The sequence below is a fragment of the Palaemon carinicauda genome, chromosome 29 (genome assembly GCF_036898095.1).
Source record: "Palaemon carinicauda isolate YSFRI2023 chromosome 29, ASM3689809v2, whole genome shotgun sequence".
Classification (NCBI taxonomy): Eukaryota; Metazoa; Arthropoda; class Malacostraca; order Decapoda; family Palaemonidae; genus Palaemon; species Palaemon carinicauda.
Genome location: NC_090753.1, coordinates 44,096,830 through 44,111,663, shown reverse-complemented (window position 1 = coordinate 44,111,663; position 14,834 = coordinate 44,096,830). Strand labels below are relative to the sequence as shown.

The 14,834-nt window shown below is 49.5% G+C and overlaps 3 protein-coding genes across 3 annotated transcripts; all 3 read left to right on the top strand.

The window, feature by feature from the left end:
- The first annotated feature begins 363 nt into the window (after positions 1 to 363).
- Positions 364 to 1,542, top strand: LOC137622539 (uncharacterized). Its single transcript, XM_068353143.1, has 2 exons — positions 364 to 442; positions 1,100 to 1,542. Exons 1-2 carry the CDS (start codon positions 364 to 366, stop codon positions 1,540 to 1,542), a joined length of 522 nt encoding a protein of 173 aa, XP_068209244.1.
- Positions 1,543 to 2,309: 767 nt separating this feature from the next.
- Positions 2,310 to 2,672, top strand: LOC137622538 (ctenidin-3-like). The gene has a single exon (XM_068353142.1). The coding sequence runs from the start codon at positions 2,310 to 2,312 to the stop codon at positions 2,670 to 2,672; it is 363 nt and encodes a 120-aa protein (XP_068209243.1).
- A 3,709-nt stretch (positions 2,673 to 6,381) lies between these two features.
- On the top strand, positions 6,382 to 6,744 carry LOC137622537 (ctenidin-3-like). The gene has a single exon (XM_068353141.1). The coding sequence runs from the start codon at positions 6,382 to 6,384 to the stop codon at positions 6,742 to 6,744; it is 363 nt and encodes a 120-aa protein (XP_068209242.1).
- Positions 6,745 to 14,834: the final 8,090 nt, after the last annotated feature.

The following is a 14,834-nucleotide window of genomic DNA, read 5'->3' as shown; positions in this document are numbered from 1 at the left end:
GGAAGTTGATGAAGAGGAGATGGAGGAGGAACAAGAAGAGAAGATGAAAGAGGAAGAGGAGATGGAGGAGGCAGATGAAGGGGAAATGGAGGAGGAAGAGGAGATGGAGGAAGGCATGCAAGAGGAAAGGAAGGTGTGATAGGATGAGGAGATGGAGTAGGAAGAAGAATAGTAGATAGAGGAGGAAGGGAAAGATGACATGGAGGAAGAGGAGAGGAGCCGGGGGTATGGTAGGAAAAGGGGAAGGAGGAGGAAGAGGAAGAGGATATGAAAGAGGAAAAAGAAGAGGAGCTGGAGGAAGACGAGCGAGAGGAGCTGGAAGTGGGGTAGGAAAAGGCGATGTAGGAGAAAAAGGAAGAGTATATGGAGGAAGAGCAGGAAGAGGAGATGGAGGAGGAAGAAGAAGAGGAGGTAAGGGATGAGGAGAGGAGATGGAGGTGTGGTAGGAAGAGGAGATGAAGGAGGAAGAGGAAGAGTAGATGGAGGAGGAAGAGGAAGAGGAGCTGGAGGAAGTAGAGCGAGAGGAGATGGAGGTGGATGAGTAGATGGAGGAGGAAGAGGAAGAAAAGATGGAGGAGGAAGAGGAGGGGAGGAGGAAGAGGAAGAGGAGTTGGAGAAAGACGAGCAAGAGGAGATGTAGGTGGGATATGATGAGGAGATGGAGGAGGAAGAGGAAAAAAAGATGAAGGAGGAAGAGGAAGAGGAAATGGAGGAGGAAGAGAAAGAAGAGTTGGAGGAAGACAAGTGAGAGGAGATGGAGGTGGGGTAGGATGAGGAGATGGAGGAGGAAGAGGAAGAGTGGATGTAGGAAGAAGAGGAAGAGAAGATGGAGGAGGAAGAGGAAGAGGAAATGGAGGAGGAAGAGGATGAGGAGTCAAAGATGGAGGTGGTGTAGGAAGAGGCGATGGAAGAGGAAGAGGAAGAGGAGAAGGAGGAGGAAGAGGAAGAGGAGCTGTACGAAGATGAGAGAGAGGAGATGGAGGTTGGGTAGGAAGAAGCGATGTAGGAGGAAGAGGTATAGGAAGAGGGAGATGAGAAGGAGGAGGAAGAGGAAGAGGAGCTGTACGAAGACGAGCAAGAGGAGATGGAGTTGCGGTAGGAAGAGAAGAAGGAGAAGGAAGTAGAAGAGAAGATGGAGGAAGACAAGCTAGAGGTGATAGAGATGTGGTAGGAAGAGGCTATGGAGGAGGGAGAGGAAGAGGAAGAGGAGATGAACGAAGACAAGCGAGAGGAGATGGAGGTACGGTAGGAAGAAGAGAAGGAGAAGGAAGAGGAAGAGAAGATGGAGGAAGACGAGATAGAGGTGATGGATGTGTGGTAAGAAGAGGAGATGGAGGAGGAAGGGGAAGAGGAGATGGAGGAAGCCGAGCTAGAGGTGATGGAGGTGTGGTAAAAAGAGGATATGGAGGAGGAAGAGGAACAGAAGATGGAAGAGGAAGAGGAAAAGAAGATGGAGGAGGAAGAGGAACAGAAGAGGGAGAAGGAAGAGGAATAGGAGATAGAGGAAGACGAGCTAGAGGAGATGCAGGTGTGCTGGGATGAGGTGGAGGAGGAAGAGGAAGAGAGGATGGTGGAGGAAGAGGAGGAGAAGATGGAGGAAGAAGAGGAAGAGGAAATAGAGGAGGAAGAGGAAAAGGAGTTAGAGGAAGACGAGCAAGAGGATATGGAGGTGCGGTAGGAAGAGGAGATGGAGGAGGAAGAGGAAGAGGAGAGGGAGGAGGAAGAGGAAGAGATTATGGAGGAGTAAGAGGAAGAAAAGATATAAGAGGAAGAGGAGATGGAGGAGAAAGGGGAAGAGAAGATGAAGGAGGAAGAGATAGAGGAGATGGAGTAAGAAGAGGAAGAGGATATGGGGAGGTAGAGGAGATGCAGGAGTAGGTGGAAGAGGAGATGGAGGAAGAACAGGAAAAGAAGATGGAGGAAGACCTGCTAGAAGAGAAGTAGGAAAAAGAGGGAAAGGAGGTGAAGGAGGAAGAGGAGGAGAGGATGGAGAAGTAAGAGGAAGAGAAGATTGAGGAGGAAGAGTTAGAGGAGATGGAGGAGTAAGAGGAAGAGAAGATGGAGGAGTAAGAGGAAGAGAAGATGGAGGAGGAAGAGGTAGAGGAGATGAAGGAGAAAGAGGAAGAGAAGATTGAGGAGTAAAAAAAAGAGAAGATGGAGGAGGAAGAGGAAGAGGAGATGGAGGAGGAAGAGCAAAAGAAGATAGACGAGTAAGAGGAAGAGAAGATAGAGGAGGAAGAGGTAGAGGAGATGGAGGAGGAATGGGAAGAGGAGATGGAGGAGGAAGAGGAAGAGAAGATGGAGGAGGAATGGGAAGAGGAGATGGAGGAGGAAGAGGAAGAGAAGATGGAGGAATAAGAAGAAGAGAAGATGGAGGAGGAAAAGGTAGAGGAGATGGAGGAGGTGGAGAACTAGGAGTTGGAGGAAGACGAGGGAGAGGAGATGGAGGTGTAGTAGGAAGAGGAAATGGAGGAGGAAAAGGAAGAAAAGATGGAGGAAGACGAGCCAGAGGAGATACAGGTGTGGTAAGAAGAGGAGATGGAGGAGGAAGAGGGAGAGGAGGTGAAGGAGAAAGAGCAAGAAAAGATGGAGGAAGAAGAGGTAGAAGAGATGGAGGAGGAGGAGGAGATGAGTTAGAGGAAGATGAGCTAGAGGAGATGGAGGTGTTGTAGGAAGAGGATATGGAGGAGGATGAGGAAGAGAAGATGGAGGAAGGCGTGCTAGTGAAGATGCAGGTGTGGTATGAAGAGGATATGGAGGAGGAAGAGGGAGAGGAGGGGAAGGAGGAAGAGATAGAGATGATGGAGGAGGAAAAGGAAGAAAAGATGGAGGAAGAGGAGGACAAGGTAATGGAGGAGGAAGAGGGAGAGGAGTTGGAAGAAAACGAGAGAGAGGAGATAGAGGTGGGGTAGGATGAGGAGATGGAGGAGGAAGAGGAAGAGAAGATAGAGGAGTAAGAGAAAGAGGGGATGGAAGAGGAAGAGGAAGAGGAGTTGGAGGAAGACGAGCGAGAGGAGATGGATGTGGCTAGGATGAGGAGATGGAGGAGGAAGAGGAAGAGCAAATGGAGGAGGAAGAGGAAGAGAAGATAGAGGAGTAAGAGAAAGAGGAGATGGAAGAGGAAGAGGAAGAGGAGTTGGAGGAAGACGAGCGAGAGGAGATGGAGGTGGGGTAGGATGTGGAGATGGAGGAGGAAGAGGAAGAGTAAATGGAGGAGGAAGAGGAAGAGAAGATAGAGGAGTAAGAGAAAGAGGAGATGGAAGAGGAAGAGGAAGAGGAGTTGGAGGAAGACGAGCGAGAGGAGATGGAGGTGGGTAGGATGAGGAGATGGAGGAGGAAGAGGAAGAGTAAATGGAGGAGGAAAAGGAAGAGAAGATAGAGGAGTAAGAGAAAGAGGAGATGGAAGAGGAAGAGGAAGAGGAGTTGGAGGAAGACGAGCGAGAGGAGATGGAGGTGGGTAGGATGAGGAGATGGAGGAGGAAGAGGAAGAGTAAATGGAGGAGGAAAAGGAAGAGAAGATAGAGGAGTAAGAGAAAGAGGAGATGGAAGAGGAAGAGGAAGAGGAGTTGGAGGAAGACGAGCGAGAGGAGATGGATGTGGGTAGGATGAGGAGATGGATGAGGAAGAGGAAGAGTAAATGGAGGAGGAAAAGGAAGAGAAGATAGAGGAGTAAGAGAAAGAGGAGATGGAAGAGGAAGAGGAAGAGGAGTTGGAGGAAGACGAGCGAGAGGAGATGGAGGTGGGTAGGATGAGGAGATGGAGGAGGAAGAGGAAGAGTAAATGGAGGAGGAAAAGGAAGAGAAGATAGAGGAGTAAGAGAAAGAGGAGATGGAAGAGGAAGAGGAAGAGGAGTTGGAGGAAGACGAGCGAGAGGAGATGGAGGTGGGTAGGATGAGGAGATGGAGGAGGAAGAGGAAGAGTAAATGGAGGAGGAAAAGGAAGAGAAGATAGAGGAGTAAGAGAAAGAGGAGATGGAAGAGGAAGAGGAAGAGGAGTTGGAGGAAGACGAGCGAGAGGAGATGGAGGTGGGTAAGATGAGGAGATGGAGGAGGAAGAGGAAGAGTAAATGGAGGAGGAAAAGGAAGAGAAGATAGAGGAGTAAGAGAAAGAGGAGATGGAAGAGGAAGAGGAAGAGGAGTTGGAGGAAGACGAGCGAGAGGAGATGGAGGTGGGTAGGATGAGGAAATGGAGGAGGAAGAGGAAGAGTAAATGGAGGAGGAAAAGGAAGAGAAGATAGAGGAGTAAGAGAAAGAGGAGATGGAAGAGGAAGAGGAAGAGGAGTTGGAGGAAGACGAGCGAGAGGAGATGGAGGTGGGTAGGATGAGGAGATGGAGGAGGAAGAGGAAGAGTAAATGGAGGAGGAAAAGGAAGAGAAGATAGAGGAGTAAGAGAAAGAGGAGATGGAAGAGGAAGAGGAAGAGGAGTTGGAGGAAGACGAGCGAGAGGAGATGGAGGTGGGTAGGATGAGGAGATGGAGGAGGAAGAGGAGGAGTAAATGGAGGAGGAAAAGGAAGAGAAGATAGAGGAGTAAGAGAAAGAGGAGATGGAAGAGGAAGAGGAAGAGGAGTTGGAGGAAGACGAGCGAGAGGAGATGGAGGTGGGTAGGATGAGGAGATGGAGGAGGAAGAGGAAGAGTAAATGGAGGAGGAAAAGGAAGAGAAGATAGAGGAGTAAGAGAAAGAGGAGATGGAAGAGGAAGAGGAAGAGGAGTTGGAGGAAGACGAGCGAGAGGAGATGGAGGTGGGTAGGATGAGGAGATGGAGGAGGAAGAGGAAGAGTAAATGGAGGAGGAAAAGGAAGAGAAGATAGAGGAGTAAGAGAAAGAGGAGATGGAAGAGGAAGAGGAAGAGGAGTTGGAGGAAGACGAGCGAGAGGAGATGGAGGTGGGTAGGATGAGGAGATGGAGGAGGAAGAGGAAGAGCAAATGGAGGAGGAAAAGGAAGAGAAGATAGAGGAGTAAGAGAAAGAGGAGATGGAAGAGGAAGAGGAAGAGGAGTTGGAGGAAGACGAGCGAGAGGAGATGGAGGTGGGTAGGATGAGGAGATGGAGGAGGAAGAGGAAGAGTAAATGGGGGAGGAAAAGGAAGAGAAGATAGAGGAGTAAGAGAAAGAGGAGATGGAAGAGGAAGAGGAAGAGGAGTTGGAGGAAGACGAGCGAGAGGAGATGGATGTGGGTAGGATGAGGAGATGGAGGAGGAAGAGGAAGAGTAAATGGAGGAGGAAAAGGAAGAGAAGATAGAGGAGTAAGAGAAAGAGGAGATGGAAGAGGAAGAGGAAGAGGAGTTGGAGGAAGACGAGCGAGAGGAGATGGAGGTGGGTAGGATGAGGAGATGGAGGAGGAAGAGGAAGAGTAAATGGAGGAGGAAAAGGAAGAGAAGATAGAGGAGTAAGAGAAAGAGGAGATGGAAGAGGAAGAGGAAGAGGAGTTGGAGGAAGACGAGTGAGAGGAGATGGAGGTGGGTAGGATGAGGAGATGGAAGAGGAAGAGGAAGAGTAAATGGAGGAGGAAAAGGAAGAGAAGATAGAGGAGTAAGAGAAAGAGGAGATGGAAGAGGAAGAGGAAGAGGAGTTGGAGGAAGACGAGCGAGAGGAGATGGAGGTGGGTAGGATGAGGAGATGGAGGAGGAAGAGGAAGAGTAAATGGAGGAGGAAAAGGAAGAGAAGATAGAGGAGTAAGAGAAAGAGGAGATGGAAGAGGAAGAGGAAGAGGAGTTGGAGGAAGACGAGCAAGAGGATATGGAGGTGCGGTAGGAAGAGGAGATGGAGGAGGAAGAGGAAGAGGAGAGGGAGGAGGAAGAGGAAGAGATTATGGAGGAGTAAGAGGAAGAAAAGATGGAAGAGGAAGAGGAGATGGAGGAGAAAGGGGAAGAGAAGATGAAGGAGGAAGAGATAGAGGAGATGGAGTAAGAAGAGGAAGAGGATATGGGGAGGTAGAGGAGATGCAGGAGTAGGTGGAAGAGGAGATGGAGGAAGAACAGGAAAAGAAGATGGAGGAAGACCTGCTAGAAGAGAAGTAAGAAAAAGAGGGAAAGGAGGTGAAGGAGGAAGAGGAGGAGAGGATGGAGGAGTAAGAGGAAGAGAAGATTGAGGAGGAAGAGTTAGAGGAGATGGAGGAGTAAGAGGAAGAGAAGATGGAGGAGTAAGAGGAAGAGAAGATGGAGGAGGAAGAGGTAGAGGAGATGAAGGAGAAAGAGGAAGAGAAGATTGAGGAGTAAAAAAAAGAGAAGATGGAGGAGGAAGAGGAAGAGGAGATGGAGGAGGAAGAGCAAAAGAAGATAGACGAGTAAGAGGAAGAGAAGATAGAAGAGGAAGAGGTAGAGGAGATGGAGGAGGAATGGGAAGAGGAGATGGAGGAGGAAGAGGAAGAGAAGATGGAGGAGGAATGGGAAGAGGAGATGGAGGAGGAAGAGGAAGAGAAGATGGAGGAATAAGAAGAAGAGAAGATGGAGGAGGAAAAGGTAGAGGAGATGGAGGAGGTGGAGAACTAGGAGTTGGAGGAAGACGAGGGAGAGGAGATGGAGGTGTTGTAGGAAGAGGAAATGGAGGAGGAAAAGGAAGAAAAGATGGAGGAAGACGAGCCAGAGGAGATACAGGTGTGATAAGAAGAGGAGATGGAGGAGGAAGAGGGAGAGGAGGTGAAGGAGAAAGAGCAAGAAAAGATGGAGGAAGAAGAGGTAGAAGAGATGGAGGAGGAGGAGGAGATGAGTTAGAGGAAGATGAGCTAGAGGAGATGGAGGTGTTGTAGGAAGAGGATATGGAGGAGGATGAGGAAGAGAAGATGGAGGAAGGCGTGCTAGTGAAGATGCAGGTGTGGTATGAAGAGGATATGGAGGAGGAAGAGGGAGAGGAGGGGAAGGAGGAAGAGATAGAGATGATGGAGGAGGAAAAGGAAGAAAAGATGGAGGAAGAGGAGGACAAGGTAATGGAGAAGGAAGAGGGAGAGGAGTTGGAAGAAAACGAGAGAGAGGAGATAGAGGTGGGGTAGGATGAGGAGATGGAGGAGGAAGAGGAAGAGAAGATAGAGGAGTAAGAGAAAGAGGGGATGGAAGAGGAAGAGGAAGAGGAGTTGGAGGAAGACGAGCGAGAGGAGATGGAGGTGGGTAGGATGAGGAGATGGAGGAGGAAGAGGAAGAGCAAATGGAGGAGGAAAAGGAAGAGAAGATAGAGGAGTAAGAGAAAGAGGAGATGGAAGAGGAAGAGGAAGAGGAGTTGGAGGAAGACGAGCGAGAGGAGATGGAGGTGGGGTAGGATGTGGAGATGGAGGAGGAAGAGGAAGAGTAAATGGAGGAGGAAGAGGAAGAGAAGATAGAGGAGTAAGAGAAAGAGGAGATGGAAGAGGAAGAGGAAGAGGAGTTGGAGGAAGACGAGCGAGAGGAGATGGATGTGGGTAGGATGAGGAGATGGAGGAGGAAGAGGAAGAGCAAATGGAGGAGGAAAAGGAAGAGAAGATAGAGGAGTAAGAGAAAGAGGAGATGGAAGAGGAAGAGGAAGAGGAGTTGGAGGAAGACGAGCGAGAGGAGATGGAGGTGGGGTAGGATGTGGAGATGGAGGAGGAAGAGGAAGAGTAAATGGAGGAGGAAGAGGAAGAGAAGATAGAGGAGTAAGAGAAAGAGGAGATGGAAGAGGAAGAGGAAGAGGAGTTGGAGGAAGACGAGCGAGAGGAGATGGAGGTGGGTAGGATGAGGAGATGGAGGAGGAAGAGGAAGAGTAAATGGAGGAGGAAAAGGAAGAGAAGATAGAGGAGTAAGAGAAAGAGGAGATGGAAGAGGAAGAGGAAGAGGAGTTGGAGGAAGACGAGCGAGAGGAGATGGATGTGGGTAGGATGAGGAGATGGAAGAGGAAGAGGAAGAGTAAATGGAGGAGGAAAAGGAAGAGAAGATAGAGGAGTAAGAGAAAGAGGAGATGGAAGAGGAAGAGGAAGAGGAGTTGGAGGAAGACGAGCGAGAGGAGATGGATGTGGGTAGGATGAGGAGATGGAGGAGGAAGAGGAAGAGCAAATGGAGGAGGAAAAGGAAGAGAAGATAGAGGAGTAAGAGAAAGAGGAGATGGAAGAGGAAGAGGAAGAGGAGTTGGAGGAAGACGAGCGAGAGGAGATGGAGGTGGGGGTAGGATGTGGAGATGGAGGAGGAAGAGGAAGAGTAAATGGAGGAGGAAGAGGAAGAGAAGATAGAGGAGTAAGAGAAAGAGGAGATGGAAGAGGAAGAGGAAGAGGAGTTGGAGGAAGACGAGCGAGAGGAGATGGAGGTGGGTAGGATGAGGAGATGGAGGAGGAAGAGGAAGAGTAAATGGAGGAGGAAAAGGAAGAGAAGATAGAGGAGTAAGAGAAAGAGGAGATGGAAGAGGAAGAGGAAGAGGAGTTGGAGGAAGACGAGCGAGAGGAGATGGAGGTGGGTAGGATGAGGAGATGGAGGAGGAAGAGGAAGAGTAAATGGAGGAGGAAAAGGAAGAGAAGATAGAGGAGTAAGAGAAAGAGGAGATGGAAGAGGAAGAGGAAGAGGAGTTGGAGGAAGACGTGCGAGAGGAGATGGAGGTGGGTAGGATGAGGAGATGGAGGAGGAAGAGGAAGAGTAAATGGAGGAGGAAAAGGAAGAGAAGATAGAGGAGTAAGAGAAAGAGGAGATGGAAGAGGAAGAGGAAGAGGAGTTGGAGGAAGACGAGCGAGAGGAGATGGAGGTGGGTAGGATGAGGAGATGGAGGAGGAAGAGGAAGAGTAAATGGAGGAGGAAAACGAAGAGAAGATAGAAGAGTAAGAGAAAGAGGAGATGGAAGAGGAAGAGGAAGAGGAGTTGGAGGAAGACGAGCGAGAGGAGATGGATGTGGGTAGGATGAGGAGATGGAGGAGGAAGAGGAAGAGTAAATGGAGGAGGAAAAGGAAGAGAAGATAGAGGAGTAAGAGAAAGAGGAGATGGAAGAGGAAGAGGAAGAGGAGTTGGAGGAAGACGAGCGAGAGGAGATGGATGTGGGTAGGATGAGGAGATGGAGGAGGAAGAGGAAGAGTAAATGGAGGAGGAAAAGGAAGAGAAGATAGAGGAGTAAGAGAAAGAGGAGATGGAAGAGGAAGAGGAAGAGGAGTTGGAGGAAGACAAGCGAGAGGAGATGGATGTGGGTAGGATGAGGAGATGGAGGAGGAAGAGGAAGAGTAAATGGAGGAGGAAAAGGAAGAGAAGATAGAGGAGTAAGAGAAAGAGGAGATGGAAGAGGAAGAGGAAGAGGAGTTGGAGGAAGACGAGCGAGAGGAGATGGATGTGGGTAGGATGAGGAGATGGAGGAGGAAGAGGAAGAGTAAATGGAGGAGGAAAAGGAAGAGAAGATAGAGGAGTAAGAGAAAGAGGAGATGGAAGAGGAAGAGGAAGAGGAGTTGGAGGAAGACGAGCGAGAGGAGATGGAGGTGGGTAGGATGAGGAGATGGAAGAGGAAGAGGAAGAGTAAATGGAGGAGGAAAAGGAAGAGAAGATAGAGGAGTAAGAGAAAGAGGAGATGGAAGAGGAAGAGGAAGAGGAGTTGGAGGAAGACGAGCGAGAGGAGATGGAGGTGGGTAGGATGAGGAGATGGAGGAGGAAGAGGAAGAGTAAATGGAGGAGGAAAAGGAAGAGAAGATAGAGGAGTAAGAGAAAGAGGAGATGGAAGAGGAAGAGGAAGAGGAGTTGGAGGAAGACGAGCGAGAGGAGATGGAGGTGGGTAGGATGAGGAGATGGAGGAGGAAGAGGAAGAGTAAATGGAGGAGGAAAAGGAAGAGAAGATAGAGGAGTAAGAGAAAGAGGAGATGGAAGAGGAAGAGGAAGAGGAGTTGGAGGAAGACGAGCGAGAGGAGATGGAGGTGGGTAGGATGAGGAGATGGAGGAGGAAGAGGAAGAGTAAATGGAGGAGGAAAAGGAAGAGAAGATAGAGGAGTAAGAGAAAGAGGAGATGGAAGAGGAAGAGGAAGAGGAGTTGGAGGAAGACGAGCGAGAGGAGATGGAGGTGGGTAGGATGAGGAGATGGAGGAGGAAGAGGAAGAGTAAATGGAGGAGGAAAAGGAAGAGAAGATAGAGGAGTAAGAGAAAGAGGAGATGGAAGAGGAAGAGGAAGAGGAGTTGGAGGAAGACGAGCGAGAGGAGATGGAGGTGGGTAGGATGAGGAGATGGAGGAGGAAGAGGAAGAGTAAATGGAGGAGGAAAAGGAAGAGAAGATAGAGGAGTAAGAGAAAGAGGAGATGGAAGAGGAAGAGGAAGAGGAGTTGGAGGAAGACGAGCGAGAGGAGATGGAGGTGGGTAGGATGAGGAGATGGAGGAGGAAGAGGAAGAGTAAATGGAGGAGGAAAAGGAAGAGAAGATAGAGGAGTAAGAGAAAGAGGAGATGGAAGAGGAAGAGGAAGAGGAGTTGGAGGAAGACGAGCGAGAGGAGATGGAGGTGGGTAGGATGAGGAGATGGAGGAGGAAGAGGAAGAGTAAATGGAGGAGGAAAAGGAAGAGAAGATAGAGGAGTAAGAGAAAGAGGAGATGGAAGAGGAAGAGGAAGAGGAGTTGGAGGAAGACGAGCGAGAGGAGATGGATGTGGGTAGGATGAGGAGATGGAGGAGGAAGAGGAAGAGTAAATGGAGGAGGAAAAGGAAGAGAAGATAGAGGAGTAAGAGAAAGAGGAGATGGAAGAGGAAGAGGAAGAGGAGTTGGAGGAAGACGAGCGAGAGGAGATGGATGTGGGTAGGATGAGGAGATGGAGGAGGAAGAGGAAGAGTAAATGGAGGAGGAAAAGGAAGAGAAGATAGAGGAGTAAGAGAAAGAGGAGATGGAAGAGGAAGAGGAAGAGGAGTTGGAGGAAGACGAGCGAGAGGAGATGGAGGTGGGTAGGATGAGGAGATGGAGGAGGAAGAGGAAGAGTAAATGGAGGAGGAAAAGGAAGAGAAGATAGAGGAGTAAGAGAAAGAGGAGATGGAAGAGGAAGAGGAAGAGGAGTTGGAGGAAGACGAGCGAGAGGAGATGGAGGTGGGTAGGATGAGGAGATGGAGGAGGAAGAGGAAGAGTAAATGGAGGAGGAAAAGGAAGAGAAGATAGAGGAGTAAGAGAAAGAGGAGATGGAAGAGGAAGAGGAAGAGGAGTTGGAGGAAGACGAGCGAGAGGAGATGGAGGTGGGTAGGATGAGGAGATGGAGGAGGAAGAGGAAGAGTAAATGGAGGAGGAAAAGGAAGAGAAGATAGAGGAGTAAGAGAAAGAGGAGATGGAAGAGGAAGAGGAAGAGGAGTTGGAGGAAGACGAGCGAGAGGAGATGGAGGTGGGTAGGATGAGGAGATGGAGGAGGAAGAGGAAGAGTAAATGGAGGAGGAAAAGGAAGAGAAGATAGAGGAGTAAGAGAAAGAGGAGATGGAAGAGGAAGAGGAAGAGGAGTTGGAGGAAGACGAGCGAGAGGAGATGGATGTGGGTAGGATGAGGAGATGGAGGAGGAAGAGGAAGAGTAAATGGAGGAGGAAAAGGAAGAGAAGATAGAGGAGTAAGAGAAAGAGGAGATGGAAGAGGAAGAGGAAGAGGAGTTGGAGGAAGACGAGCGAGAGGAGATGGATGTGGGTAGGATGAGGAGATGGAGGAGGAAGAGGAAGAGTAAATGGAGGAGGAAAAGGAAGAGAAGATAGAGGAGTAAGAGAAAGAGGAGATGGAAGAGGAAGAGGAAGAGGAGTTGGAGGAAGACGAGCGAGAGGAGATGGAGGTGGGTAGGATGAGGAGATGGAGGAGGAAGAGGAAGAGTAAATGGAGGAGGAAAAGGAAGAGAAGATAGAGGAGTAAGAGAAAGAGGAGATGGAAGAGGAAGAGGAAGAGGAGTTGGAGGAAGACGAGCGAGAGGAGATGGAGGTGGGTAGGATGAGGAGATGGAGGAGGAAGAGGAAGAGTAAATGGAGGAGGAAAAGGAAGAGAAGATAGAGGAGTAAGAGAAAGAGGAGATGGAAGAGGAAGAGGAAGAGGAGTTGGAGGAAGACGAGCGAGAGGAGATGGAGGTGGGTAGGATGAGGAGATGGAGGAGGAAGAGGAAGAGTAAATGGAGGAGGAAAAGGAAGAGAAGATAGAGGAGTAAGAGAAAGAGGAGATGGAAGAGGAAGAGGAAGAGGAGTTGGAGGAAGACGAGCGAGAGGAGATGGATGTGGGTAGGATGAGGAGATGGAGGAGGAAGAGGAAGAGTAAATGGAGGAGGAAAAGGAAGAGAAGATAGAGGAGTAAGAGAAAGAGGAGATGGAAGAGGAAGAGGAAGAGGAGTTGGAGGAAGACGAGCGAGAGGAGATGGAGGTGGGTAGGATGAGGAGATGGAGGAGGAAGAGGAAGAGTAAATGGAGGAGGAAAAGGAAGAGAAGATAGAGGAGTAAGAGAAAGAGGAGATGGAAGAGGAAGAGGAAGAGGAGTTGGAGGAAGACGAGCGAGAGGAGATGGAGGTGGGTAGGATGAGGAGATGGAGGAGGAAGAAGAAGAGTAAATGGAGGAGGAAAAGGAAGAGAAGATAGAGGAGTAAGAGAAAGAGGAGATGGAAGAGGAAGAGGAAGAGGAGTTGGAGGAAGACGAGCGAGAGGAGATGGAGGTGGGTAGGATGAGGAGATGGAGGAGGAAGAGGAAGAGTAAATGGAGGAGGAAAAGGAAGAGAAGATAGAGGAGTAAGAGAAAGAGGAGATGGAAGAGGAAGAGGAAGAGGAGTTGGAGGAAGACGAGCGAGAGGAGATGGAGGTGGGTAGGATGAGGAGATGGAGGAGGAAGAGGAAGAGTAAATGGAGGAGGAAAAGGAAGAGAAGATAGAGGAGTAAGAGAAAGAGGAGATGGAAGAGGAAGAGGAAGAGGAGTTGGAGGAAGACGAGCGAGAGGAGATGGAGGTGGGTAGGATGAGGAGATGGAGGAGGAAGAGGAAGAGTAAATGGAGGAGGAAAAGGAAGAGAAGATAGAGGAGTAAGAGAAAGAGGAGATGGAAGAGGAAGAGGAAGAGGAGTTGGAGGAAGACGAGCGAGAGGAGATGGAGGTGGGTAGGATGAGGAGATGGAGGAGGAAGAGGAAGAGTAAATGGAGGAGGAAAAGGAAGAGAAGATAGAGGAGTAAGAGAAAGAGGAGATGGAAGAGGAAGAGGAAGAGGAGTTGGAGGAAGACGAGCGAGAGGAGATGGATGTGGGTAGGATGAGGAGATGGAGGAGGAAGAGGAAGAGTAAATGGAGGAGGAAAAGGAAGAGAAGATAGAGGAGTAAGAGAAAGAGGAGATGGAAGAGGAAGAGGAAGAGGAGTTGGAGGAAGACGAGCGAGAGGAGATGGATGTGGGTAGGATGAGGAGATGGAGGAGGAAGAGGAAGAGTAAATGGAGGAGGAAAAGGAAGAGAAGATAGAGGAGTAAGAGAAAGAGGAGATGGAAGAGGAAGAGGAAGAGGAGTTGGAGGAAGACGAGCGAGAGGAGATGGAGGTGGGTAGGATGAGGAGATGGAAGAGGAAGAGGAAGAGTAAATGGAGGAGGAAAAGGAAGAGAAGATAGAGGAGTAAGAGAAAGAGGAGATGGAAGAGGAAGAGGAAGAGGAGTTGGAGGAAGACGAGCGAGAGGAGATGGAGGTGGGTAGGATGAGGAGATGGAGGAGGAAGAGGAAGAGTAAATGGAGGAGGAAAAGGAAGAGAAGATAGAGGAGTAAGAGAAAGAGGAGATGGAAGAGGAAGAGGAAGAGGAGTTGGAGGAAGACGAGCGAGAGGAGATGGAGGTGGGTAGGATGAGAAGATGGAGGAGGAAGAGGAAGAGTAAATGGAGGAGGAAAAGGAAGAGAAGATAGAGGAGTAAGAGAAAGAGGAGATGGAAGAGGAAGAGGAAGAGGAGTTGGAGGAAGACGAGCGAGAGGAGATGGAGGTGGGTCGGATGAGGAGATGGAGGAGGAAGAGGAAGAGTAAATGGAGGAGGAAAAGGAAGAGAAGATAGAGGAGTAAGAGAAAGAGGAGATGGAAGAGGAAGAGGAAGAGGAGTTGGAGGAAGACGAGCGAGAGGAGATGGATGTGGGTAGGATGAGGAGATGGAGGAGGAAGAGGAAGAGTAAATGGAGGAGGAAAAGGAAGAGAAGATAGAGGAGTAAGAGAAAGAGGAGATGGAAGAGGAAGAGGAAGAGGAGTTGGAGGAAGACGAGCGAGAGGAGATGGATGTGGGTAGGATGAGGAGATGGAGGAGGAAGAGGAAGAGTAAATGGAGGAGGAAAAGGAAGAGAAGATAGAGGAGTAAGAGAAAGAGGAGATGGAAGAGGAAGAGGAAGAGGAGTTGGAGGAAGACGAGCGAGAGGAGATGGAGGTGGGTAGGATGAGGAGATGGAGGAGGAAGAGGAAGAGTAAATGGAGGAGGAAAAGGAAGAGAAGATAGAGGAGTAAGAGAAAGAGGAGATGGAAGAGGAAGAGGAAGAGGAGTTGGAGGAAGACGAGCGAGAGGAGATGGAGGTGGGTAGGATGAGGAGATGGAGGAGGAAGAGGAAGAGTAAATGGAGGAGGAAAAGGAAGAGAAGATAGAGGAGTAAGAGAAAGAGGAGATGGAAGAGGAAGAGGAAGAGGAGTTGGAGGAAGACGAGCGAGAGGAGATGGAGGTGGGTAGGATGAGGAGATGGAGGAGGAAGAGGAAGAGTAAATGGAGGAGGAAAAGGAAGAGAAGATAGAGGAGTAAGAGAAAGAGGAGATGGAAGAGGAAGAGGAAGAGGAGTTGGAGGAAGACGAGCGAGAGGAGATGGAGGTGGGTAGGATGAGGAGATGGAGGAGGAAGAGGAAGAGTAAATGGAGGAGGAAAAGGAAGAGAAGATAGAGGAGTAAGAGAAAGAGGAGATGGAAGAGGAAGAGGAAGAGGAGTTGGAGGAAGACGAGCGAGAGGAGATGGAGGTGGGTAGGATGA

Bases quoted from the DNA above. Each gene is read 5' to 3' on its own strand.
- LOC137622539 (XM_068353143.1), top strand. From the start codon at position 364: ATGGAGGAAGAGCAGGAAGAGGAGATGGAGGAGGAAGAAGAAGAGGAG. The intron at 443-1,099 runs GTAGGAAGAGGA...GAGTTGCGGTAG, and splicing joins GGAGAGGAGATGGAGGTGTG to GAAGAGAAGAAGGAGAAGGA.
- LOC137622538 (XM_068353142.1), top strand. From the start codon at position 2,310: ATGGGAAGAGGAGATGGAGGAGGAAGAGGAAGAGAAGATGGAGGAATA.
- LOC137622537 (XM_068353141.1), top strand. From the start codon at position 6,382: ATGGGAAGAGGAGATGGAGGAGGAAGAGGAAGAGAAGATGGAGGAATA.